General features: G+C 42.5%; 1 protein-coding gene across 1 annotated transcript in view; it reads right to left on the bottom strand.

Annotated features, from left to right (window-relative positions):
- SDK1 (sidekick cell adhesion molecule 1) overlaps nt 1-27,744 on the bottom strand; it is a 965,381-nt gene that overhangs the window by 411,040 nt on the left and 526,597 nt on the right. The window contains exon 5 of the mRNA XM_030795976.1: nt 26,941-27,074. Coding sequence (XP_030651836.1) covers nt 26,941-27,074 — 134 coding nt within the window. The remainder of the gene's footprint in view (nt 1-26,940; nt 27,075-27,744) is intronic.

Below are 27,744 nucleotides of genomic sequence, written 5' to 3'. Positions count from 1 at the left end.
CCATTCAGAAGAATGATGTCATGGTTTTATTTTAAAATGTGATTACTTACAATAAATATTCCTTGCAACTATTTGCATGTACAAAAAGAATTTAATATCCTTTTAAAAATGTGCAAGGGGACACACGGCTTTCAAAAATTCCTTTAGGATAAACAGTAGCAAAAACATCTGAGAGCATTAATCCAGTGAGAGATAGTGAGAGCATGACAGCGTCAACAAAGACCAGCGTGAGAGGCAGGCAAGAGGGGGAAGGCCGGCTTTGCAGTCCCACACGCTTTGCTTCCAATCCTGCTTCTGTCACTTACTAGTCTTGTGGCCACGGCCATAAGGAGTCTCCTCTGTCAGACAGCTGCCTCAGCATAGCTTATTAAAGGCCTCAGTAAATACTAAATAAAACTACAATTATTTTTAGAAAGAGAATCAGTAAAATCTGGCCATTTAATGGAAGAAGGAAAGAATTTAAGACCATCCCATGATATCTAGGTTTATGATAACCAAGTCGATAGTGACAGAGGAATTGGTCTGGGCAAGAAATAACAAATTTGATGAAGTCGATGGTACATTGAGGAGTCCATGGGACATCTAGACAGCAAGGCATACATGTGAGTTCCAGGAGTAAAGGTTGAAATTGCAAAGGCAGGGTTTGGAGGTTTCAGGTGTAAGTGAGAGGCATGAACAGAGAAGAGCTGGAGGCATTGCAACTCTCCAGGAGAACAATGCTTAATGGGACAGCAGAAAAAAAAGAAGCATGATTACACTAAGCGACAGCTGTCAGAGACTAGAAAACCTGAGAACACCGGGGTGGCACTGGGGACGGCCAGCCCCGCAGTAGGGCCAAGGTGATGAGGACCAACATAGACCTCTACAGGTGGAGATGGACAGGTCACCTTTCACCTGCTGGGGGCAGTTTCAGTGCGGACCTGACAAGCAGCAGCCAGACTGAAGAGGGTCGTGGAGAGGGGAGGGGGCTGCTGCTGCCCCTCGTAGTGGGAGGAGAAGGGGATCTCCTGATAGGAACCAGGGGTAAAGACACGGCTGTCTAGGAAATGTGCTGAGTGTGCTCACAGGGTTCCAGATAAAGGCAAAAACAGAGCCAAGCTTGTGGAAAAGATGAGTTCTGAGAAGTGGGGGAAGTTTTAGGCTCCAACAGAAGCAGTAATACTCTTCGGGACAGGAGGGAGGCAAGTAAGAATGAGTCCACATACATATATTTAGAGAATTTATAGAGTGGTGGATGGCTTCCTTTTCACAAAGAACCAGGAGGCTGCTGAGAGAGAGGTGTGCAGGGAGCGGGGCCTTGGGGAAGGCAGTCCGCAGTAAAGCCTCCACTGGGATCCAAGATGAATGTGCCATATTCTTTTCAGAAATGACCTATCAGTAGATCATCAAATTCCTTAAACAAATGTCCTTCTCTTTTTAAAATCAAAGGCTGGAATTCCCCAAGCACATTTAGAATGCACACCTTAGACTCTACTTATTTTCATGCAATAAACATAATTTATAGGAAATCTTTACTGAGATCCCTTTAAACAGTATATTAACTGCATACCCAAAGGGACACGCCAGCACATTTTTCCTTGCCTGTGTGTGTGTGTGTGTGTGTGTGTGTACACGCATGTGTTGGGCACACATCCCCAGTGAGCTCTTTTACTATTCAGTTCATGAAATTAAGAGAGAATGTCATTTCTCAGCAACCTAAACATATAGTTAATAAAACTCCTGGGACGCACTTTCCTTCTGGTATATGCAAGTTACTCTCATTTACTTCAAACAGAAACACACATGTGTTATCAAGAAATATAAACTCACCCTTCTGCTTCAAATAATTGGGAATACGGTCTAAAATTATTAAATTGGATTTCTGCAAAGTTGTAGGTAGCGGAGCAGCTCAAATAAAATTTCATTTCTACTGAATTTATTCTAGAAACCACAATTTCAATCTGTTTATGCTGCCAATTCATCCGCTTTCTAAATGTATCAGTAATTTATTCACTCAAATGTTATTTTACTTTTATTATTTTTGGTTTCATACAGCAAGCAACCTGTTCAGTGTTAAATAAACACTGCAAATGGAATTTCTTTTTAATTGACTAGGCTGCATTTGTTTAAAAAAAAAAAAAAGAAGCACATGGAGAGAATTCTCTCTGAATGCTAAAGGGAGCCACTGCTGAAGGGACACTGAGCCAAGAGTGGCTTTTTTTAGGGCACTTTTGTTACCTGGTTTCCAGTCTTGCCGGCCTGCCTAACGTACCCAAATTTCAGGCCTGGCCACTTCACATCTTGCCCTTTTCTTTTTTTCTTTTTTTTTTTTTTTTTTTCCGAGACGGAGTCTCACTCTGTCACCAGGCTGGAGTGCAGCGGCACAATCTCGGCTCACTGCAACCTCTGCCACCTGGGTTCAAGTGATTCTCCTGCCTCAGCCTCCTGAGTAGCTGGGATTACAGGCATGTACCACCACGCCCGGCTAAGTTTTGTATTTTTAGTAGAGACAGGATTTCACCATGTTGGTCAGGCTAGTCTTGAACTCCTGACCCTGTGATCCGCCCACCTCGGGTTATCCAAAGTGCTGGGATGACAGGTGTGAGCCACCGTGCCCGGCCTCTCTTGAAATGGGTTTGGTTAACAACACACAATTAAGATTTCGACCCTGCCCTCACCCTCCAGGCTGAAGTGGCCCAGCCTCACCACCCAGCATCCCTCCGCACCAACCCAGCTCTCACGACCTCCCCTCTCCAAAGCTGCACCTTTGGGCAGCTGACCCACTTTGCCTCTCTGCTCCAGGTAGGTAAGCGCAGATTTTTCAGGTAGCCCATTCTCTGTCTCTTGTGTGATGATAGATGTTTTGCTAAAACATACAGCCTAGCTAATAAAGTATGATGTGATAAGCTCTTTTCTTGAAAAAAATTTTATTTGGTCATTTGATTAATTCAGGAGGTTCTACTCATAAAGGATTGTGAATACCAAACTGCACACTGGATAAAAATTAGGGCTCTTGTTTAATCAGACTGAATCAGCAGCACGAGAGGCTCACAGGTCTGACTTCTGTCTCCAAGGCCTTGGGCAAATAGCAAGGTTCTCTGTATGGCACTCGGGCTGGAGAGCTGCTGTCTGTATTACATTAAGTGGCACTTTTTAAATGGGATTTTTCTCTCTAAACTCCTCCTTGTTGAAATTATAGTTAGGGAAGTGGGTTTTTCTTTGGTGTAGTAAAATTCAGTTTCATAGTTCCCTGTTGCAAAAGACGTTAAATTACAGGCAGTTGTCCATCTGGGGCAGATCAGCCAAGTATGGGTGCCCAGCTCGACGGTTCCCTGGGAGCCAGGCTAGCACACCCAAGGCCCGTCCAGCTTAGCACATCAAGGGTCCTGAGTCTTAGTAATTCAGTTTAGGGTGGGTCTGATGGAATATGCTCCTCCTCACCTGTGCGAGCAATTCCCGTTTTCTCTAGGCCCTTACCTAACCCTAACTAGAGAAATACAAACTCACCCTTCTCCTTTAAATAATTGGCAATATGGTCTAAAATATTAAATTGGGCCAGGCGCGGTGGCTCATAGCCTGTAATCCCAGCATTTTGGAGGCTGAGGTGGGCAGATCACCTGAGGTCAGGAGCCCAAGACTAGTTTGGCCAATGTGGTGAAATTCCGCCTTAACTAAAAATACAAAAATCAGCTGGGCACGGTGGTGGGCACCTGTAATCCCAGCTACTCAAGAAGCTGAGGCAGGAGAATCGCTTGAACCCGGGAGGTGGAGGTTGCAGTGAGCAGAGATCATGCCACTGCACTTCAGCCTGGGCAACAGGGCAAGACTCTGTCTCATAAATAAATAAATAAATAAATAAATAAATAAATAGAATTTCTGCAAGGTTGTAGGATATTAATTGTCATTCTCTATTGGGCTAAGAAAATGAGCAACATAATATTGCCGTAAACCTTCATATCACATTTTCACATATCTATTTTATAAGATTTTCATTTTGTTGTGCTCATCAAACAAAAGTTTAGAGTTCATCTGGCTCGAGCTCCTCATTTCACAGATGGGAAAACTGAGGCTCAGAACCAGGCAGCCAAAAAGCCTCAGCATCCCGACAGCTTCATCGTCAGGCGAGTTTCCTCTGAAACAGACCCAGGCTTTCATCCTGAGACCAGCTTCATAATAAGGCCCTTTTGTGTAACAATGTCTGAGTGCCCACAATAATATTGTTTTAGATCTAAAAGAAGCTAATTAATTTCCATCAAAAGCATAATGAATTAAAAAATCAGGTGTGCTGAAAAATGAATTAAAACTAAGGAAGGAATATCACCAATTGAAAACAGGTTGACTTTAGTTAATTTGAGGAAGAAAGAGTCAAGTCCTATTTTGCAGGTGATAGGAATGTTAACAATTTCTTTTCCATAATAAGAGCTCCTTTTTCAAATAGCTAGCAACAAAGTTAATAAGTCATATCCCATCTGCGGTTACAAAATAGAGAATCTGAAGCCAGGAGATTCAACTTGGCTTCAAATCCCACTCACATAGACAAAGCCATGTGAGTCTATGTTATGCAGAATTCTGAAGCTAATATAAGTTTATAAAAAGTTGAGGAAAGTGGTTCTTGTTTTCCCTTTTGAGTTACCACCAGGCTTCATGCTACAGCTTAAGATTGGTGTCCATGCCTGTGAGTTCAGCAAAGCCCAGGGTTCCATAAATCAGGGCCCCGAGAAAGAGCTATGCTGCCCTGAGCCGCTGACACTCCTCTAATGCTAAGCGGCCACAGGCTGTTTATTAGACCTGTGTTTTTGTAAGTCCAGACTGACTGACGGGGGTTAGGCAGTTGTTCAATGCACTTTCGCCAAATGAGAATGTTCATTGAGCCACCTTCTCCTTGGCCGATACATGTTCTTCTGGGAATCCTTTCCCAAAGAGACCATTGTGGTGAACGCTGGAGCCACAGATGTCATAGTAAATGTCTTGACTCTGTGGGGACACTGTTTTCTCTTTGCTATACAGATTCAGACAGCTCTGCCCTAGCCTGGGTTCAGCGTTATCAGGAAGCAGAATTCCAGTGAAGCAGAAGTGAGGGAGAAAAGGAGTACAACCCTCCCACTCTTAGCCAACATTTTAACTGGTCTAGGGTGCTGGTGTCATGGTACCCCAGACCCTTCTGGAAGTGTTTAGTGGACTCACCATTGTTCATCACAACTGTCCACTGACAGTATACCAGGGTGGAAGCACCATGGGACACCTGGCGAGTCACCTGGGTTCCAGACAGATTTCTCCTGCTCCACTGCATAGCAGCAACCCAGGCACCTTGTGGTCACTGGCACCAATTCACCATGCCAGTACAGTGGCCCAGTACCCATGCCAGCACAGTGACCCAGTACCCATGCCAGCACAGTGATCCACCACCCATGCCAGCACAGTGACCCAGTACCCATGCCAGCACAGTGATCCACCACCCATGCCAGCAGTGGCCCAGTACCCATGCCAGCACAGTGATCCACCACCCATGCCAGCAGTGACCCAGTACCCATGCCAGCACAGTGACCCAGTACCACCACCCATGCCAGCAGTGCCACCATGCCAGATCCACCACCCATGCCAGCACAGTGATCCACCACCCATGCCAGCACAGTGACCCAGTACCCATGCCAGCACAGTGATCCACCACCCATGCCAGCACAGTGACCCAGTACCCATGCCAGCACAGTGACCCAGTACCCATGCCAGCACAGTGATCCACCACCCATGCCAGCACAGTGACCCAGTACCCATGCCAGCACAGTGATCCACCACCCATGCCACAGTGGCCCAGTACCCATGCCAGCACAGTGATCCACCACCCATGCCAGCACAGTGATCCACCACCCATGCCAGCAGTGACCCAGTACCCATGCCAGCACGGTGATCCACCACCCATGCCAGCAGTGACCCAGTACCCATGCCAGCACAGTGATCCACACCCATGCCAGCACAGTGATCCACTACCCATGCCAGCACAGTGACCCAGTATTCATGCCAGCTCAGTGGTCCACTACTCATGCCAGTACAGTGACCCAGTACCCACGCCAATATAGTGATCCACTACCCATGCCAGTACAGTGGCCCAGTACCCATGCCAGCAGTCATCCACTACCCATGCCAGCACAGTGATCCACTACCCATGCCAGTACAGTGACCCAGTACCCATGCCAGCATAGTGACCCACTCTCCATGCCAGTACAGTGATCCATTACCCATGCTGGTAGAGGTACCCAGTACTCATGCCAGCTCAGTGATCCACTACTCATGCCAGTACAGTGACCCAGTACCCATGCCAATACAGTGATCCACTACCCATGCCAGCACAGTGACCCAGTACCCAGGCCAGTACAGTGACTTGACTGTTGGTCCAGGGCACCCTTGGGTATTCTCCAGTGGAGGCATCATCTCCCGGGATGCAGGACTCTAACACAGCAGAGCTTAAGGTCTGAGGAGAGGAAGGATAACTCCACAACTGGGCCAGTGGGGATGGTGGTGCAAGTATTGCTCACAGCTCTGCCCACTGAAGGGACTTCCATTACCCCTGTGATTCAGGCCAGCCCTGGGAAGGACAGTATTGAACAACCACATTTTTAGCTGCCACCAACATGTCATTCTGACCCGTCTGTGAGTTAGTCCCAAGTTTTTAGTTTTCTGCCAGTTGGTTGAAAGGATCCCTTACCCCTGAGGCTACAGCCATGGAGGTGGAGGAGAGGTGTCAGTACTAAAGAGGTGGGTGACATGGGAGTAGTCTGAGGCCACCTGTCATGTAATTTGCTTCTTTATTTCCACCACCCAATGGGTTGGTCTTGCATCTGGCCATCCTTATGACTTGGAGAATCTGATAATACCTGGTGCAGTGGCTCACTCCTGCAATTCCAGCACTTTGGGAGGCCGAGGCAGGCAGATCACCTGTGGTCAGGAGTTCAAGACCAGCCTGACCAACATAGTGAAACCCCATCTCTACTAAGAATACAAAAATTAGCCAGGCATGGTGGCGGGCACCTGTAATCCCAGCTACTTGGGAGGCTGAGAAGAATCGCTTGAACCCAGGAGGCGAAGGTTGCAGTGAGCCGAGATCGCGCCACTGCACTCTAGCCTGGGTGACAGAGCAAAACTCCGTTTCAAAAAAGAAAAAGAGAAAAAAATAATCTGATAATACTTGGCCTAAGATGGGCAGTTCTGGTTCTAGCCACTTGGTGCTCAGTGTCTATTGGGGCCCAGAAACTCATTAGGGCAAGATATTAGTCCTTCTCAAATAATACACAGTTCTGTGCTGCCAAGCAAATGGTTTTGCTCCAGAACTCCTGGGCCCTGAGCTGCAACTCTCCAACGGGGCTTGCACCGACTCACACAGAATCATTATTCAAAGGATGCCTCCAGCACCATCCGTTCTGCTGGATCAAACAATGCAAACAGCTGCAAAGTTGCCCTTGGATCCACCGGACAGCCCTCTCTGGGTCTCGGCCCCCCTCAAGACTAACAGCCTTCTGGATCACCTGATACATGGGTAGGTGCAGTGCCCAAGGGCTGTACCTGCATGTGGCATGAGGAAAGAGGCGAGGCACCGTCAGCTCACTCCTGTGTACAACTGGTCACGCATTCGGGACCCACTGCAAAACGGGCATCCCTGGGCTTGGATGCTGGAGACAAGTGAAGCTGTGATGAGGGTTTCAGCAGCAGCTCTCTCATGAAGCGGGGCCTCTTGGTAATAATACATCCCCAGCCACTCCCTAAATTAACTGGAGGCTCAGAGCCATCTGAAGTTGATGTGGATTCTCTCTAGGGCGGTCCTTCTCAAATTTTAGTGAGGGAGAGCTTGATAAAACACAGATTCCTGGACCCCACTCCCAGAGGTCCTGATCCCTGGGTCTGGCATGGGTCCTAAGACTTTTCATGTCTAACGTGATTCCAAGTCAGGCGAGGCTTGCGATTCTCGGACCATACTGAGAGTAGCTCTGCCATAAACCTTCTGAGTAGCAGAAGAGAACTCTGCTACCCAGCGTAGTCCGTGACCAGAGTCGTCCGTGAACCGCACTATCAGCATCACCTGGGAGCTTGTTAGAAATCTTGTTTTTTTAAAAACTTTCATGTGCATATGAATCACCTAAATATCTTGTTAAGATGCAGGATTTGATTCAGGAGGGCTGGGATGGAGCCCCAAATTCTGCATTTCTAACAAGCTCCCAGGATGATGCTGATAGTACTAGCCCAAGGACCACTCTGTGAGTTTAGTCCGATAATTCACAACCCTGGCTGTATACTAAAATCACTTGAGGACTAAAACAAAGCCCTGACCCAGCCCAGGTGATTTTCATGGGCATGCAGCGTTAGAAAAAACAGTGTTAGATATTTAAAAGATTTTTGTTTTGTCTTTTCCTATTTCTGGATGATCATTGTTAAATATATTGGCCCAACACGTTCTCTTCTCCCCCTCCTCTTCCGCTCCTCCCCTTTGTTTCAACTTTCAGTTTTAAACTACACATATGCCTCTTATTACCACTTTCACTGAACATGGCCTTCAAATATTTTTGCCCAGGTACCCCATAAAAATTTTGAAAAACGATGTCCCTCTCACATATTTTAAGTTTACATTTAAGTGTTTTAATTTCTAGTGTACTGTAAAATTTTAGGTCACTCTTTTCTATTATATGGAGGGACCCAGAGACCACTGTGATTTGATACCTACCAACGACCATTTAAAAATCTCCTTTTTAACAATTGCAAATTTTATGTCATTCCTTCTTCTCCTTCAGTTCATACAGTTTTATTTAATGTAATATATATTAAGCTTGAAAGCTTTATCACTGTACTACACTTCTTTATACCAAAAGGATAGATATTACAATAATTTTTAAAATTTCCTGTGACTCTAAAACTAAATGTTAAAAAAACTGGTTTGATTATCCATCATAATTGCTATTAACAATTAATCAAACTATCACATATTATACATTTTGACAAATAATTATTGGATAAGAAAAGTAAAATTTACTGGAAATATACCTCTTAATGAGATAAATGGGAATGTTCTTTTTTTAATTAGTTCATATATTCAGGGATGGATATTACTTCTAGGTAAATTGAAAAAGTGTTCAGCACCAATTTTATTTCTTTTTTTTTGTTTTTATAAATGTATGCACGGAGAAAACTTACTTTCATAAATAAACAGATGGGAAGGAAGGAGTTTTAACAATTTCACCCAATTCCTTGACAGCATTCTGTTATGCCCATAGTCACTCAGTGATTTATCATCAAACATTATTTTTAATGATCTATTGGCTGACAACTTGATTGGGTTCACCTTCAATTCTGTTGAAAACCAAGAATTGTAAGCTCTCTGGCTTGCAAGGGGATTTCTTACCCACTTATTAAAGCCATCCACTTTCTCAATACTGACCCTAATGTTTGAAATTCTCCTGTGTCTGGAAAGCAAAGGGTTCTACAGGCCAGAGCAATGCAACAAGGAAGAGGAGGGTTTGCTGGGAGGAATGCCTTTCCTTTGGAAGGAGGGAGAAAAGCAAGTGTGAAAGGAGAGCTGAGAGGGAAGACCCCAGGCGCGTTCTCAGGCAGATCCATCTGGGGAAAGAGTACACATGGAAATGGTGGATGTGGATTCCCTGAGAACCATCCACCGCTGAATATCCCCTGGAGTCGCTGAGCCCTGACGTGAAGATCCCTGCTCTAGATTAACACCAACTATTAGTACGGAGCAGACAGGACATGCCTCTGCCCAAACTAATGCCTTCAGGGCCCAAGCAGATAGGTGACATCAATAACTTGATGGGGCAGTCAGAGACACTCTCCTCCTTCATTGTCTAACTCATATTTCCCTGTTTTTGATAGACACTTGGTTATATTAAAAGATTTCTCTACTACAAGAAAGACAGGAGTGTGAACATTTTGATCAACACCCACTGCCTGGTCTCCTGGTGAGGGACACAGCTTGGAACTGCTGAGACCTGAGCAGGTGAGGTGACGCCTCAGTCGAGAGCAGCATCCCATCAGCTCCCTCAGATCGCTGTGTTCAGGCACGGGGGCTGGCAACACCGGACCAGACCATCAGTGTTTATGTGGAACCTTGAACTTCCAGAGGCTGGTCATAGACAGTTCTGTTTGCGCCCTCTGCCAGGCAGGGCTTTGTTCCTATCTACAGCAGCAGGTGAGCTGCAAGTCTGTGAACAGAGAGGCGCCTGCTGACTCCAACCGTGTGGTCCCCTTTGCCAGGATGACCTCTTCCCAAAGCCTCAGCTGACTGCCTCTTACTCAACCTTTAGGTCTCGGTAAAACATCGTCTCTCAGGGGAAACCTTCCAATTCCCACTGATGTGTCTGGGTGCCCCATGTTGGGTTTTCCTGAGCAAGCTGTGCTTCTCTCAACCATGGCTCAGGTACTTTAACTTTCGTCACCCATTTAGATGACCATCTCACCCTTGACTTCCCTAACTTCCATGCCTGGCACTGGGCTTGCTGCACAAGAGATATCCTGTAATAACTGATGAATTAATCAGGATTGCTGCGTACAGCCATGCAGGCTATGTACCAACCACCTTTTTGGGGTCCCATTAATACAGACTACTATAGACCATGAATGCGTGCAATGTAACGGTCCGGCAAATGACTAAGCGGCTATACTTGCTAAGGGAGTGTCTCCCAGCACACAGGGCTCCCCAGCCACAGATCTTCAGTATACAAAATACAGGGAGGTATCCTGCTCATATGTGCAAGGGCCCTCAAGGGGACCTGGGAGTCCAAGTCTTCCTGGTCAGGACAAGCTCTTACCACTGTTTGATCACTCCAGGATCAAATAAAGCTCAATGATGGGTCGTGTGGGCAGTTTGACTGGGAATCCCTTCTTTATGCAAAATGCTATGCATTTTTATAAAACTGTCCTGCTCAATACAGTAGCGTCCAGCTACATGAGGTTACTAAAATTAAAAATAGTTTAAGTTAAATTATAAATTCACCTCCTCAGTCACAAGAGTAAAATTTCAAGTATTCAATAGCTCCATGTAAAAATAGAGAACATTTCCATCATCACAGAAACTCCTATTGGAACATGGGTCATACCTCAAATGCTTCCAGAGCCAGCTAATGTAGAAGCAACAGGCCAAGTTTCAGAAACATTTCTCTCCAAATGGGAAGTTTTCTAACACAACACCCAACTTACCTCAAGAATGAAGAGGCAACCTCTCATCCAAAAACATCTGCCCCTAGAGTTCCTTTCAATATGCAATACCTGAAAATTCCACAGTGAGTATTTTCCCAAAACAAAGAATAGAGCCCTCCACAGGAAAACTCCAGTCTCTTCGTTGGGAGAATGCACAGACTGTTTAAACTGGGGAAAGGGGTCCTAGCATGGCCAGATATTTTAAGAGAAGCTGGAAAATGTTCTCCCAGCTGTTAAATATTGGCTGATGTATTTTTAAGATATTGTGTGGGCTAAATAAAACACAAGGAGCAAATCCAGGCCACAAATGTCTAGTCGGGACTTCTGATCTAGAGAAATATTGTACCTTAGGAAAGAAAACGCAATAGGAAAAAGAAATGTGTAGTTGTTATGGACTGAGCTGTAAAAAAATTACTATGTTGAAGCCCTAACCTGTAATGTGACTGTATTTGGAGACAGGGCCCTTAAGGAAGTGACTCACGTTAAATGAGATCATACGGTATCTCTAACCCAACAGAACAGGGGTCCTTATAAGAAGCAGAAGAGACACCCCAGCTCTCTAAAGCTCGCCTCCCTTCCTGCACCCCCAACGCCCAGAGAGGCCATGTGAGGACCAGTGGAAAGGTGGCTCTGTAAGAGCCAGGAAGGGAGGCCCCAACGAGACACCAAACTGGCTGGCAAAGCTGGTTTCATCTTGGACTTCCAGTTTTCAGAACTGTGAGAAAATGAATGTCTATTGTTTAAGTCACCCAGTCTCCTGAGGAAGAGACTTGAGTTCTCCTGTGGAGGGCTCTATTTTTGTTTTGGGAAAATACCCATTGTGGAATTTTAAGGTATTGCATATTGAAAGCAACGTGAGGGGCAGATGTTTTTGGATGAGAGGTTGCCTCTTTGTTCTTAAGTTGGATGTTTGTGTTAGAAAACTTCCCATTTGGAGAGAAATGTTTCTGAATCTTAGCCTGTTGCTTCTACATGTTCCCTGACTTAGAGCATCCCAAACCATATTGAAACTGCTTCTTTGTCTTTTGTTTCCACCAACCAAAGCTCTGACAGTAGAAACCAGTCTGCCTCAATCATGATATCCTCAATGCCTATGATGCTTAGTGAACACTCAGTAAATACATCTTGAATCAATGAATTAATGAGTGGGTATCTTGTACGGAGACCCAAGCTGACTAATGCAGTACTTTTTACTCACTCGTACACTGAAGTTATGTATATGTGTATAAGTTATATAAGTGACTTATACATAAGTTATCAGGATATCAGTTTTCACAATTGCATATCGAATGGCTTGGAGATGCAGAATATTTATAGCTCATTTGTAAAGCAACTCATTTTTAACACTACAGTTTGACATGTTGAGCTTGCAAAACATGAACATGAGGGTTATTCCACGTGGCTCAGTCAGTTTGCCCACAAAGGGCCCTGCTCATGAGACTAATGAGGCCTGTGGCTCAAAAGCTGTAATTTGACTGATTTGTTCTATTTATAACACAGTCCATCTCTGAGAAATCTGCCATATTTTCTCTATATAAGCCTATACCAATACTCATATAAATAAGAACTATTGTGAAGTCTTTCCAAGGAAGCATTTCTTCAGCCTACAATCTTGCGTGTCTTGACCTTACTTTGTCTTTATCAACCCTATTTTTAAAACAGGCAAAGTTTTGAAAATGTAAGTGGTAGAAACTCAGGATGTGCGGGAAAATTACTATTCCCTGACTTAGAACATAACATCCCAAACCATATTGAAATTGCTTGTTTGTCTTTTACTTCCACCAACAAAAGCTCTGAGAGTAGAAACCAGTCTGCTTCAATCATGATATCCTCAATGCCTATGATGCTTAGTGAACAGTCAGTAAATACATCTTGAGTCAGTGAATTAATGAATGCATTTCTGAATGGACAGATGGACAGAGAAATGAATATTCTTCCAGAAGCCGGGACTTATGCTAAGAGTTCAGGATAGGTAAGAGCTGAAAACACAGAAGGGGGGTGAGAGGACTTCCTAGGGAACTTAGGAGAAAAAATAGCTTTGGGATAGAAAGTATATGGAGGCAGGTTAATTTAATTTCCAAGTGAAAGTGTCCAGCAACATAGTAAATCCCATCTCATGGCACAGTGTCCCTGATACTAGGTTCAACAGGGCAAGGTTTAGCCACTGTATCCAGAAGCAGCATAATTAATTTGATGAGTAAGACTGAGACAAAGAGGGACGCCCGCAACCAGCAGGTCAAATGCAGTCATAAAACAGAAGAAACATGAGTCAATAATTGAGGAAATGCATGTGGACATGCCTTCCATCTTTGGGCACCTTACTAAGTCAGACAAAGAAGTTCAAACATCAGAAGATATCAGAATTTTAGAGTCAGAGTGCCCTTCAAGTCACTTGTCCTACTTTCTACTTACCAAAGATTGAATGCCCGGGCTGGCATTCAGGCCTGGAGATAACATTTGATCAACTGTGATATGTGAAGTCTCAAGAGTGAGTGCGATCTTCAAGGAGAAAAAGGAGAGGCAGAAAGACAAAGGAAAACATTGTACCAGAGGACTAAAGGCTGTAGAATCCTCACATCTTGGGATGAGGAGAGCCAAAAGGAGCAATAAACACCAAAAGAAAAGGAGTTATAGGAAGAACAAGCCGGTGAGCAGCATCCTCAGATGCCAGGGACGGAGAGGAGACCAGGAAAGGGAGGGTAAAAAGGCCTCACTTCACAGGCTTTCATGCACTCACTGGACAAGTATTTACTGAGCCCTTATTACTCATCATGCACTCTTCCTGTGGCTTGTGGAAATAAGCAAAAATCCCTATCCTCGTGGAACTTACGTTCTAGTGGGAGATGAAAAACAATTATCACTGAGGACTCTCTTGGAATGGGGTTGTATTAAATGCAGTTTTCCTGGGGGACACTGATATTTATAACAAGGGAGCAAATGAAAGGACGGTGGTTATGGCAGTTCCCAGTCACAGACAGTGCTGTTCTACTCTAAGCCCCTTTTCCTAATCATCTCACTGCTGGTGTACCCCTCCATAAGTGAAAGAAAAGATTTTCAGAGTTCTGCTAACAAAGCTGTTCCAGCATCAGAGGCAGAATTCATTGTTCCTTTGCCTGTGCTTCGGGAGCTTCTTCTACATAACTCCCTTTCGTCTGGCATTTAACACACTGTGTTCCTGTCATTTTTTGGGGTGCCAGCCTCTTCTGGCAAAAGTGAGCTCAGGGAAGGCAGGAACCACATGTCGTATTCACCAAGTTTCCTCGGCATCAAGCGTAATTCCTGAAAAGTATCAGACGCTCAGCATTTTCTAAGTGGAATAGCAGAACTATAGTCTGAGTGTTTAAAGGGCAGGGAGTGGGGGAGAATCATACGCTTAGGGACAGAAGTGAGACAGAGACTCTAAAAGCCAAAGAAAATCATATTTCAACCCTTCCCTTGGTTCTTCTATATAGACACTGAAAATGGTGTAGGCTGATGCCAGTAGGCCAGCTGTTTCCCTCTATGATAGTAAGTTTACTGTTTTATTCATCCCTCAGTATCCTTCCAGGTTGAGACAATATTCAAAATATGTAGTAACATGGCAGGGTCGTTAGCCAATCAGAATGGAGGGCAGTGGGGGCAACGTGGCTTAATATCCATCCTTCAAGTGCAAACTGAAGAGGTGGATAGGATCCAGGTAATCTAATGCCAGGCTAGGGTTCAAGTAGAACTACTTCCTAGATTTTCATCAAGAACATGCTGTCATGGTTTTTACAAACATCATAAGTAAAATGAACAAAGAAACAAAAGGCTCAGAATACTGCCTATTTGCTTCATACATTTTCAAATATGATGGTACCAATTTTGCCTGTGCCATTTTCTCAGTTCAAGAGAAGTGAAGTTTTCTTGAGTAGCCTAACGAAGTATGAAACTCCTTAAGCTTTCAGAAATGAACAAATCACCAAAGGGCAACCTATGCATGTGGTTTCTATTCCTATGTCATTCTGACTAATGAGGATGCTTCCCAACGTTGTAAGGATTAGAAAGGAAGAAGTTTGAATTCTGGAGTACACTTGTGCTGAAACTTTCCCAAATGGAAGCAAGCCTTTGTGAAATTCAACCCTGTCTGAATTAATAGAACCACAGAGTGACATCCTGTTGGAGAAAGAGAAGGGCATTTAATACCAGACATGGCCTTTAATGTCAGATGGGACACACCTCAACAAAATACATCATCAGTGAAACAGCAAACAACCGCACGGGGCCAGCCAGATGTTCGCCATTACCGACTTATGTCAGCTCTGACTCCTACTCTTTAAGTTCAAGTTGGGAAATAAAATGGAAAAGCCTTCATTCTTTCAAGAGCTTCTCTAGAGTTCTGCACTTCCAGTTTTGACATTTGTATCTTGCTCCCTAGAAAAATCACAAAACCGTTACAGCCTTCACACTTCCCAGATGGTCATGCAGGCCTAATATTAAGGTGAACTAGGGAATTCCCAGCTCACATTTCTATGATGCTCTAAAACTACATAAAATAATATCTTTGGTATCCACTTCAAAAAGCTACACTTGCTAGTTATTCCTGGGCAAAATAACAGTTTACACTGACAAGCAGAGGTCACAGGCTTTCTTATACTTTCCTAAGACCCTCTCAGCCAAACATAGAGGTATACTAGATTTGAAGTAACTAACTTTGTGCTAAAGAGGGTATTCCTCAAGATCATAAAAGGTAAAGGGGTGTAGGCAGAATAATTACCTGAAATAACAAAGAATCACAGAGAGAGACTATTGCTAAGAACTCACTAATTAGAACACACAGAAAGAATCTAAATCTCCAGATAAATTTCTGGTTCCTATTATTTCTGATATAAATTCCATTTCTTTACATCTCAGATACAAAGTGTTCTTGGAAAAGCAGGGAATATAGCACTCTGGATTTGCTAATGGTCTTCAGCATTGTTAAGTGGCCTTTCACTTTAACAGATACTTTACCTGATTTTCTATGGGCTTGATTTAATATTCTCAAACACATTGTAAAGATCTACAATTTTAATTACCTGCTGTAATTGCCTTCTATAAGAGCCAAAAGTACATCGTTTACGATTAACAGTAATAAAACATTATGACTAAGTGGTAAAGGTGGAGTTGAACTGTTATCAAAAGGTGACCAATTGTTAGGCTGCATTCACTACAGCAGCAGCCAGATTAAGAAATTACAACATGATTTTAAAAATCAAAAACAGTTCTTCAATATAAATCATCTCAAAAAGTAAAATGGTGAAAGTCTCTTTGGGGAAAAGACAAACCTGGGTTCAAAACTAACCCAGGTAATCAACTGCATAAGATTAGTGAAAGTAACTTGTTGCTTTGATTTGTTACCTCATTTGCAAAAAGGGGATAATACTGACCTTATGGCCTCTTGTTTATTAAAAACCGTGATTAAATGGTGATTATGATTATTATATTATTATTTTAAGAGACAGGGTCTTGCTCGGTTGCCCAGGCTGGAGTACAGTGGTGCGATCTCAGCTCACTGCAGCCTTGACCTCCCTGGCTCAAGTGATCCTCCTACCTCACCCTTCTGAGCAGCTAGGACCACAGGTATGCAACTACCACACCTGGCAGGTTTTTTTTTTCTTGTTGTTGTTAAAGACAGAGTCTCCCTGTGTTGCCCAGACTGGTCTTGAACTCCTGGGCTCAAGCAATGCTCCTGCCTCAGCGTCCCAAAGCACTGGGCATGAGTCAACATGCCCAGGTGATTAATTATTTTTAATGAGATACAATATTTACATACAGGGCATATAGCAGACATCCAATGAACAGCTGTTGTTACTATTACTACAATAAGCCTTCATTATGCTTTGGACCAAATCACATCTTTCTGTCCTTAAAGTTGGAAACTGAAGTTAAACCATAGGATATTAGGCCTACACTCAGCAGAAACACCATGTTATGATTGAAGAGGTTGGTTCCACTCTAGATGTTCCCTTTGACTCAGAAAATAATACATTTTCATTTTTCTGAAAGAGGAGATATGAAAAGACAATTTAGCCCAGCAACTCACACAATCTGGATTTTGAAAACCTTAAGAATTCTGAAGGAAGGGAAATTAAACAGGTGTTTCTTAATTAGCAGCTTCAGAATACTGAGCTCATTCGTAAAAGGAAAAATCATACTGGGAAGGTACAAGTAGAACCATTTAGTCTAGAAAGTAACTAAAAACTGAACCTCAGGGAATTCACCAGAATCATCACTGTATTCAACTACTGAGTAAACACAGTTTTTCTAAGAAAACTACATTTACAACTAGCAACTTGTTCCATGTGGTCTCATCTCGGCCAGTAACCATTACTTTGCTTAGGATTTCTCCAGACAAGCTGTGTAATGGATGTATGTCAGAGATTGTAAAATGATTGCAGGAAAAATTCAATTTTCCATCCCCCTTGTTTGTGCCCTCCAAAAATTCCTTATCTTTCATATCAATTACAGAGACAAGGAGAGCAGACAAAGTGCTTCAATGACTATAACATCTAGAGTGATCAGAGCTAGAAAGAAAATGCATAGTTATAATCTTGGGTCACTCTCAATATATTACATACTCTGAAATGCTATGTTTACATAATATGATTCTACAATGAAATTATCTTCAATTCCCTATAAACTGAATTCAGGTATTGGCTGTTGGCTAAGTCTAAGAAATTAGGTTCCAAAATCAAAGGTAAAAATTTTAGGCCAGGTGCAGTGGCTCACTCTTGTAATCCCAGCACTTTGGGAGGCCGAGACAGGAGGACCACTTGAGCCCCAGAGTTCAAGACCAGTGTGGGCAAAAATGGGCAGATCTTGTCTCCACAAAAACTTTTTAAAAATTAGCCAAGTGTGGTGGTGTACACCAGTAGTCCCAGCTACTCAGGAGGCTGGGGTGGGAGGATCGCTTGAGCCCAGGAGGTTGAGACTGTAGTGAGCTATGATTGTGCCACTGCACTCCAGCCTGGGTGACAGAGCAAGATCCTGTCTCCAAAAACAAAACAAAATTACAGTTACTTTAAGTTCTAGCCCCCAAACTGCTAAAATTAAAGAACTCTTATGCTTAAATATCTGAATATAATAATTTAAATTGAGACATTTAACAAGGGGACAGAAGGGAAGGTAGACTGGAGGAGTTACTAACACTGGGCTATGTGGAGGAGTTTGTAAAAAATCTGATTAGGCAAATCACTACTGAATAATTTGTGTCTTTCAATAATCGCAGCATAATTGGGAGAAGTAAATGAATACTCATGGTCCCTCTGCTGAATCCAACTGGTCAGTTCTGCTTGGTGAATTAATTCTCCAAGTGCTTGCCTTACTCCCTGGGTGAAGTTTACTCACTGTGCAAAATCTGCCGCAACAGTTCGAGGTCTGTATCTGGGAATTAGGGAGTGTAATCACGCACATCAGTCTTATAAATCCACTGGGACAGATCATGTCTTACTTTATATCCGATGTGCTGTCTAATGCATTACTGATAACAAAACCACCACTTTGTTATCAGAAATTGTGACTTATTGTTCTGATGCTCCCTTAGTAAGCACTGACTCCAGCGCATCTCCCACTGCACCCTTGAGCCAAACCTGTGTTCGCCGCCCGCCCAAACGTGCCTCACTGGGGTTGCAAAAGGGTGCCAGCCTCAAAGCTGCTGAGCCACAGCACACTGCTGTTCTATGGAATGAATGTTTATCAGGAGTGGTTTTGATATCAGAAGACCTCCTTTTTTAAAACAAAACCAAGCTCCTCTGAGGTCTGCACACACACAGCTCTTCGCAGAGAGACTCCCTGCTGGATGGCCACCTCCCCCCAAGTTTTGCCTTCTCCTTGGGCTTCTCTCTTGGACACATTTTGACCCCAAGAGCACACTCAGCCTCCATGGTATATGCTGTTCTGCTTTCATAGGAGAAACAAGGGTTTTGGGAGGGGGACAAATAAACTTTGGCTTGAATCCTCAAACCTCTCATTGACTGTTTTTGTGATCTGGGTCAATAACCTAACCTCTCAGAGCCTCAGTGTCCTCAGCTTTGAAACAGCGTTGATTGTTAACCCACAGGGCTGTCGTGGAATCTAAGAAGGAAAATATACGTGACAATATCTGTCAGGTCTCAAGACATGTTAGGGCCTTCTCCTCTCTGTGTGCCCTTGGAGGGTCATCAACAGTACTCTCGTTTATAATTTATTATCACATCTGCATATAGCTTCAAACAGTTGTTGTTCCTAGATCACCTAAAACAATTCTGTAAAACTGTGCATCTTTCTTACATTTTAAGTTGACATCTACAATTTTTTCATCATAAATTTGAAGGACTGAAAAGAATACAATTTCTGGTATATTTTAATGTTTTACTATTTCAGTATATTTTAATAAAATTACTGCAGCTCATCTATATGTATTCAAAGGAATCTAAATATTTGATAAGCAGGTCTAAAGATCTGATACACAGCATCACCCATTTAAAAAACACATGATTCAAAGAACTGTATTAATTACCATATCATAGCCTCTGAAAAAAATATGTGTATAAATTTCAATCTTGGTGGAGTTCAGTAGCTCACACCTGTAATCCCAGTGGTTTGGGAGACCAAGGGGGGAGGATTATTTGAGGCCAGAAGTTTGAGACCAGCATGGGTTACATAGCCAGACTGTCTCTACAAAAAAAAGAAATTAAAAAATTAGCCAGGTATGGCGGTTCATGCCTGTAGTCCCAGCTACTCAAAAGGCTGAGGCAGCAGGACTGCTTGAGCCCAGGAGTTTGAGGCTGCAGTGAGCCATGATCTCAGTACTGTACTCCAGTCCATGTGACAGAGTCCTTGTGTCAAAAAAAAAAAAAAAAAGAACAAAAATTTCTTAAAAAAATGTTTTTAACCATATGACTCGAGGGCAAACCAAACCAAAACAAATCTTCTCTTGGACTGAGTTATTGTTACAATTATTATCGACATTCAATTAATTTTTTAAAGTATTACAAATTTTGATGAATAGGTTTTATATTTTAAAAAACTAGAAATGCATCTCTCAATGACATGAGGAATAAAGTTTAATTTTAATCTTTTCTTTTTCATAGATAAAATTTTGTTCATATAAAGCAACAGACGAAAATGGAAGAAATTTTGTTACAGAATATCTCTCAATTCTTTAAATTCCTTCTAAGTTATATGCCAAAAGTCATATAGTAATTTATTTATTTATTATTATTATTTTTTTTGGAGAGAGTCTTGCTCCGTCGCCTGGGCTGGAGTGCAGTGGAGTGATCTCGGCTCACTGCAGCCTTCACCTCCCAGGTTCAATTGATTTTCCTGCCTCAGCCTCTTGAGTAGCTAGGATTACAGGAGCCCACCAGCACACCCAGCTAATTTTTGTATTTTTAGTAGAGATGGAGTTTCCTTATTGGTCAGGCTGGTCTCAAACTCCTGACCTCAGGTGATCCGCCCACCTTGGCCTCCCAAAGTGCTGGGATTACAGGCATAAGCCAATGCGCCCCGTCGTCGTAATTTATTAGTTAGGACAGACATGGTTTGTTCTAATAACAAATAAATGCTGAAATCTCAGTGCTTATCATACAAAGGTTTGTTTCTTACTCATAACTAGTCCAATTCTGCTTGGGTGGCCCTCCCGGGCTATTCTTCCCCCGTACTGATTCAAATATCCAGACAGCTTCCATCTTGTGGCTCAATATGTGGCCTGGCCATGGTTGTCCCCACAGGGGAGGCTCTTTCAGGCTCTCACATGTGGCCTGAAAGTGACACTTTATTCCACTCACATGGCCCCGCACCTGCAAAGGGGCTAGAAATCTCTTCCCATCCTGAGAACAAGTAGACTGTGTTACAGTTAGCAATGATCAAGTTATTTGTAATGAAGTGTCAGCTGACAATGCACGTAGGTCCCACCTCATTTTGTAGAAAGCAAAAGATTGAAAACACCTGATTTATAAAATTATTTATTTCCCAATTATCAGAGTCTTTCACTTTCTCAATTCTGCCCCTGATATTTAGAATTCTCCCTTTGTTTGGCACCTGGGCATTTACACCCTCAGATAATTGCCCATGTTAAAGATTCAGGATGAGTAAGACACGAGCCTTCCATCTCGTTCGGAAAGAAAGGAGCAGTTGTGAAAAGCAAAATTTGACCTCAGGCATCCTCAGATCCAGTTTTAGAATGTGAATATGAAAGGACTGAAAATAGGTTCTTTGGAAATTTTACATGCCTGCCTACACCTTGGAAATCTATATGTATCCTGAGTGATACTCAGACCAGTGACTGCTGCTTTGGGAAACTGGGCATATTGAACTACCCCAAATTTGTTCAAACTTTTAGGGCAAATGATCATAGCTTAACCTAAGATTTAAGACAGATTAGATTTCCTAAGATTTAACAACAGTGAAATCAGGTTGAAATAAATCACACAGGGGAAAAGAGGACACCTTGGGATGAGAAGAGATAGGGATATGGTAAAGGAGGCATGAGTGGACAATAGAAACAATCTAGTTTTGCCTTGTGGGGTGAGGAGAGAATGACGGTCTTTGTTGTGGTGAGTGAAGTCTTGCTGGGAGCCATCAGCTACATTCCTCTTCTAAAACTCATTCCCCAATCCATCCATTTGGGGCTCAGAAATGAAATATTGGACATGGTATTTTATGTTTTCTCACTGAAAGCCCAAGAAGGAAACTAAGTTTCAATGTTATTTATTATGCAGGTTGAGTCTGTTCATCGGGTGGCCCCATGTGACACTCTGTATGCAAGCTATCCCAAGGAAGGGTCTGAAAATTCTCATTGTCAGAGAAGTGGACAGGATGCCCTCACAGGCATGGGATACAGTTTCACCTTTGCCTGGAGAGGTGGATTTATGTGCTTGTGTATTTCGTTTTATCTAAACTAACTCTCACAAAGTGGACAAATGAAGACGAAGGCATTTCTGGAAGAAACCACGGATCTGAGTCACTCACAACACCAGCACAATCGGATGGCAACAAATGGCAGCAGGAACACTTGTGTTGTTAGTAGAAGCCACGTCGCCAAGAAAAAACAATTCTCTGTAACCAGATGTCATAAGAATTTTTCAAAAAAACCAGATTGCATCAAGAAAATCAAGTAAAATACGGATTTCCATTCACAAAGTGCATATTGCGCCATGAGACGTCCAGTAAAGACGGAACGGAACCTTCATGATTAGCACTGCTGATTCCTCTCTTGTGTCTGATGGTTAATGTTTAGAATTGGTAAGTAACTAGGTGTTCATGTGCAAGGGGTAAATGCTCAAGGCTTGTTTCCTGTGGTGTGTTTATGGAAAAGCATTAGGGACCATGGCCTAGACTTTGTTCTGTCCAACACCAGCTCCGGAGGCCAGCATGCCTCACGCTTCACTCCGTAGAGCAGGTTCGACGCATGGCTAAACGATTAAACTCATGACTTGACTATAAAATAGACTTCTTTACGTTTCTGAAAAATTCTGGCAGTAAAGTGTCATACTATCTATAAAACTATGCTTGGTTCTAAATTGTTCATTTGTGATGTGGGGCTAGGCCCCAGACTGGTTTTTAGTAATATTTCAAACAGTTCCTATTGTTTTAGGAACCCGAGCCAAGTCAGGGGCCATCTGGAAGGCGTCTGCCTGTTCCCCTCTCTCCCTTTAATGTTAAAGGTACAAGGAAAATAGGAGAGAGTTTTACCTGGGCACACAAAAGCCATGTTTTACAGGGCAGTCCTCTCAAATGACTGTTCATAGACATGATTCTCAGGAATCCACTTTCAACTACTAAACCTATATGAGTCTGCAGTTAAATTAGCATTATAGAGGACAAAAGAATGTTAAGTGGTCTTCAGAATTAAAAGCAAGGGTTTGTCAGCCTGAAGGAGGATCAGCTGAAATGATATCCTATCTGCAAATGTTGTTTGAAGAGGAGACATTAAAATGAAAGAGGTGAAAAAAACAGGAAGGAGAGAGGCAGTCATTTCATTTTAATCCAAGCTCCATCCTTAGTAGAGAATCTCATTACACTGGACATTTTGAATGCTGGATCAGAACTGATGGTATGTCTAAGGTATGTACAATGGCATTAACTCTTATTCACATAGTAATTCAGTTCAGAAGTTCTGTTCCACAAAGGTTAACTCAATGTAAAATCTTCAAAGCAAAAGCCAAAAATAGGTTGACAGGTTCATAAAGCTTGCCCGGGTCTGACCTCAGAACAGACACATCTACTCTCAGGCAGGCCCAACCCCTTCTTTTTCTGGTGTGCACCTGAGCAGTGGGAGTCGGCCATGAAAAATTCATGCAGGACGCTTCAACAGTCCCACCTATGTCCTTAACATCTGCTGGCTTCACATCACATTAAAACTTCAAAGTGGATCCACCCCTGGGATGGCAGCAAGCTCTCACTGGGGCAGCGGGGTGGAGAGTTCAGGGAAATCCTCTCCTTCCCTACAGGAATATCGATTCAGAACATGCTGGAATTTATCTTCTTAACCACACAAAAGGGGAGAAATGTTGAGCGATAATAATGCCACCTACTTAATATGCACAGAACTGCAGGCGGTACCATTATGGGACTGCATCTCACTTCTAACAGTCATGCTTTTTAAAAAAAAATATTTAAATCTAAAACCTCTTTATCTTTTGCTTCCCATAAGCTTCAGGTGTAGCCACAGTATCTAGCAATTGAAAAGGGGTGATGTTTTTGAACTCTCAAGTACAAGGTTGTTGATGAAAATGTATGATTTCCTCCTGTTAGCTGGGTGACAGCACATCACTTATTTAGATGTTTTGAGACAGGGCTAGACCTGGTTGCCGCTGCATTCTAACACGGTGCTGTCCTCAAGGAAGGAACGGATTATTACCACAACAGCAAACAAGAGGCGGGGCTGCATGACACTCCGATTTTAAACTAATTACGGCACAATCCACCAGGAATTTAATTACCAGTACCCGATCATCCCCATGGTGTTCACAACATAAAGGTTCCCTGCTTTATTCTCCCGAGCAAGGAAAAATGTATCTTCGTTAAATGATAATTGGCTGTAGTATCTTTTGATTTTTCAGAAACGCTGGCTGGAAAGTTTTTGCAAATTTTCCTCAATCTTGTGTGGTGTTTCCACAAAAGCCTACATCAGAAGAAAAAGATATCTAAATCTGCAGAACACACTCTATCTTACTCCCAGTATCAATAGGTCTTGAGAATATCTGATTTCATAATAAATCTGGTGAAGAGACACATCCTTCAATACTTCACAGCCTCACCAGGAGCAGGGTGGCCAGGTCCTGAACTGCAGTGTTCATTGCTTAGAGCACTCACTGCATTCCAGAAAGAAGCACAATTTAAACAATTCTGAGGGATTCTGCAGATTAATCAAGACTTCTGACTTTTAGAGGTTTTCAAAATAAAACTTTTAGCAAAAAAAAAAAAAAAAAAAGGCATAATTGGTTGCCATTTAACATTTAGCAAAATCCCATATGTCACCAGGAAGGTTCTCCTAAGAATTAAAATAGGGCAGTTTCCTCAACCTTCTTTCTTCTCCCATTTTACCTGGCCCTCATAAAAAGCAAAGAATTCATAAAGGAACAAAATGTAGGTTTTCTCCTAAGATTTAAAATAAGTCTGTATCATCAACTGCCTTGTATCTCACTTTTTACACATTTTTAGCTGGTGCCAATGAAAAGTTAAAAAATACATACAAAGGAACAAAATGCAAGCCAGTTAATTATAATATTTATGAGCAGCTTTCAATATACTTTTCGGTCAGGGTAGAAACTGAAATTACTGAAAAAAATTTACATATTCCAATTATCTAACACCATGGTATTATGTTAGTACAGCAGTTTGCAAATTCACTGTACTCACTTTGTTTTCTGCTGGCCCTTACATAGTAGGGAGGTAGGCAAGTACTAGGTAAGGACTGTTTTATAACTTTGTGATGTTAACCAGTTTCTGTGGAATAATTCTTCTAACGGAGGAAGGCCAACTTCCTTGTTTCTGATGCAGAATTTCACCCCCTTTGACTCATTATTATCCTGGTAGTTATACTACAATTGAGTACAGAATCATATTTGCTAAACAAGATAAATGGCTCTACTTGTAAAGTTTGGAATCATTAAAATAATAACAATCTATTTGATAATACAATTTCCATTCTTTATCATAACCCTTGGAAAAAATCTTAATAAATCATCCTCATTTCTACTGTAATTCCCAATGCAGACACTCCTTTACATCGTAGTACAGCATGCACTGGGTTTTGTGAACCCCACCCCTAATCCATGTGCATCATTCTCCACGGCATCACAAAGACCCTACTCATCCTAAATCTGTTCCAAGTCTACGTTCTGGAGAGCAAGATTCAATTCCTCAAATTAAGGAGCTCAAGGCAGGATGACAGCACATTGTGGCCACTTGGGACCAATTAGGCAGGCATCTGAGAGCCCACTCAGTTAACTCCCACAGACGCCTGCACCCAGAGTTTGCTACAGTGATTCGCCCAGGAAATTCTACTGGGCCTAAGGCAATTGTACCCCTTGAGGGCCATGTGAGGCGAACACTATCACTCCATCCCACATACTTTTCTTTTCTTTTTTTTTTTTTTTTTGAGATGGAGTTTCATTCTTTTTGCCCAGGCTGGAGTGTAATGCCACGATCTCAGCTCACTGCAACCTCCACTTCCTGGTTTCAAGTGACTCTCCTGCCTCAGCCTCCCCTGTAGCTGGGATTACAGGTGCACACCACCATGCCTGGCTAATTTTGCATTTTTTATAGAGACAGGGCTTCACCACGTTGGCCAGGCTGGTCTCGAACTTCTGACCTCAAGTAATCTGCCTGCCTTGGCCTCCCAAATTGCTGGGATCACAGGTGTGAGCTACCATGCCTAGCCCCACATACTTTTCAAACCACTTGCAGGGGGAAACGATTCCTTCAAGACGATTTTTAAAAAGATAAAATCCACTACTATACAAACAAATCAATATAATTCGCTCATATGAAATGATAATAATATTTTGAAATTTACCATCCGCCACTAGTTTCAACCCTATTTTCTCAACCACATGACAATTTCATTTCATACCATGAAGCTTCATGCTGCAAACATCTGATGACAAGCCTTCTGATATGGATGTCTGAATCTAGTTTAGTTCAGAGTTCCTGCTTTGGGTGATTTTCCCGTCTTTAGCAATTAACTCTTGCTGGTAGAATTTAAAGGCCAAACATGTAAAACTAAGTTTACTCAAACTAAAGTCCCCTCAAATAAAATCTACAAATACCCATGATTTGTGTGCATTCTCTTCAAGAATCAGGCTTTCAGTTAAATTAGGTGGAAAAAAATGATCAACTGATTATGCTTAAATACTGCTAATTTTGGTACAACTTAATATGTAGAATTTCTCAAGGATTTTCTTGTTAGATTAAAAGAATATAATCTGTACCTAATCTAGTCCTGATTTAGGTTCATGGATACAATTCATTTAAATTGAAAGTTTTTTTGTTGTTAGGAACAACATGCATTGACTGTGTATAAAAAGCAAATACTTTTTTTTTAATTACCAAAACAAATAAGATCTGGCATTCAGAAGTACCAGTTGGATTCGCATTTTTCTGCATATCATTTTGAAGAAAGCAGGAGCCCTAAAGCTCTCCAAACTATTGGCATTGGATCAATATTAAACCATAATTACTACACTAGAGAGATAAAATTTATTGCAAAATGTCCCATCAGACAGTGGTTATTAATTAAAGCAAGATTTTATTGCTTTCAGAATTATCATTTGGGATTTCAAAACTCACTTGCTATGCTCAAATGAATGAATGGGCTTGTCTTGTTTTCTCCATTCTTCTCATTCACGGCCTGCACGTAGTATGCCCCGGAGTCACTGGTTGTGGTGGCAAGGATCACCAGCTGATTCTCCAATGTGATGGCTCTGTTTCAGAAAAGAAGAGGACAGTGTCAAAGCTACTCCAGGGAGCTTACTTGTAAGACCAAATTAGTTAGGCCAACTATAAAGGAATGCCTAGAGTTTAAAAGAAGAGCTGGAAGGACAAAAACAATACACAGGCCGACTTTAAGAATATGACAATGGCAGAGAGAGCCTCTTCTGATCCAGCTGGCACACTGCAGCCCCAGTGTCTGAGCCTACCGGGTACTCCACATCTGCGCCAGCACTTGACTGTGAAGAAGACAATGTTCTGGAACATAGACATCCAGAGTTCATTAAAACTCAGAGGTTCCTCCTCTGAGAATGCATAACAAGACCAGTTACAAGGAATCCCTTCAATTAGAAGGCTGGACCACCACAACCCCGACCCAGGGCAAGTGAATTAGTTGTGGTTTTCTCCACCTCAGGGGAGCCTCATCAGAGGCTTTGTGTATGGCTATCTACACTGGTGCGTAGAAGGAAAGTCGCCAATGGGCACAGCACTGCCCCCCTTCAACTTAACTTCTCCCATCATTAACTCCAGACCACATCTTTTTCACCTGTACTATCTCCCCATGTCTTAGAAGTGCAAAGGATGAGTAAACAGTCTTCTTGATCGTGACCAAGACCTTCTCATTCATCCTGATTCTAGTGGGAAAGGCATCTCTGAGACTCG

The sequence above is a fragment of the Nomascus leucogenys genome, chromosome 17 (assembly GCF_006542625.1).
Source record: "Nomascus leucogenys isolate Asia chromosome 17, Asia_NLE_v1, whole genome shotgun sequence".
Taxonomy (NCBI): domain Eukaryota; kingdom Metazoa; phylum Chordata; class Mammalia; order Primates; family Hylobatidae; genus Nomascus; species Nomascus leucogenys.
Note: the sequence above shows the minus strand (reverse complement) of the source record. Positions and strands in the feature narration are given on the sequence as shown.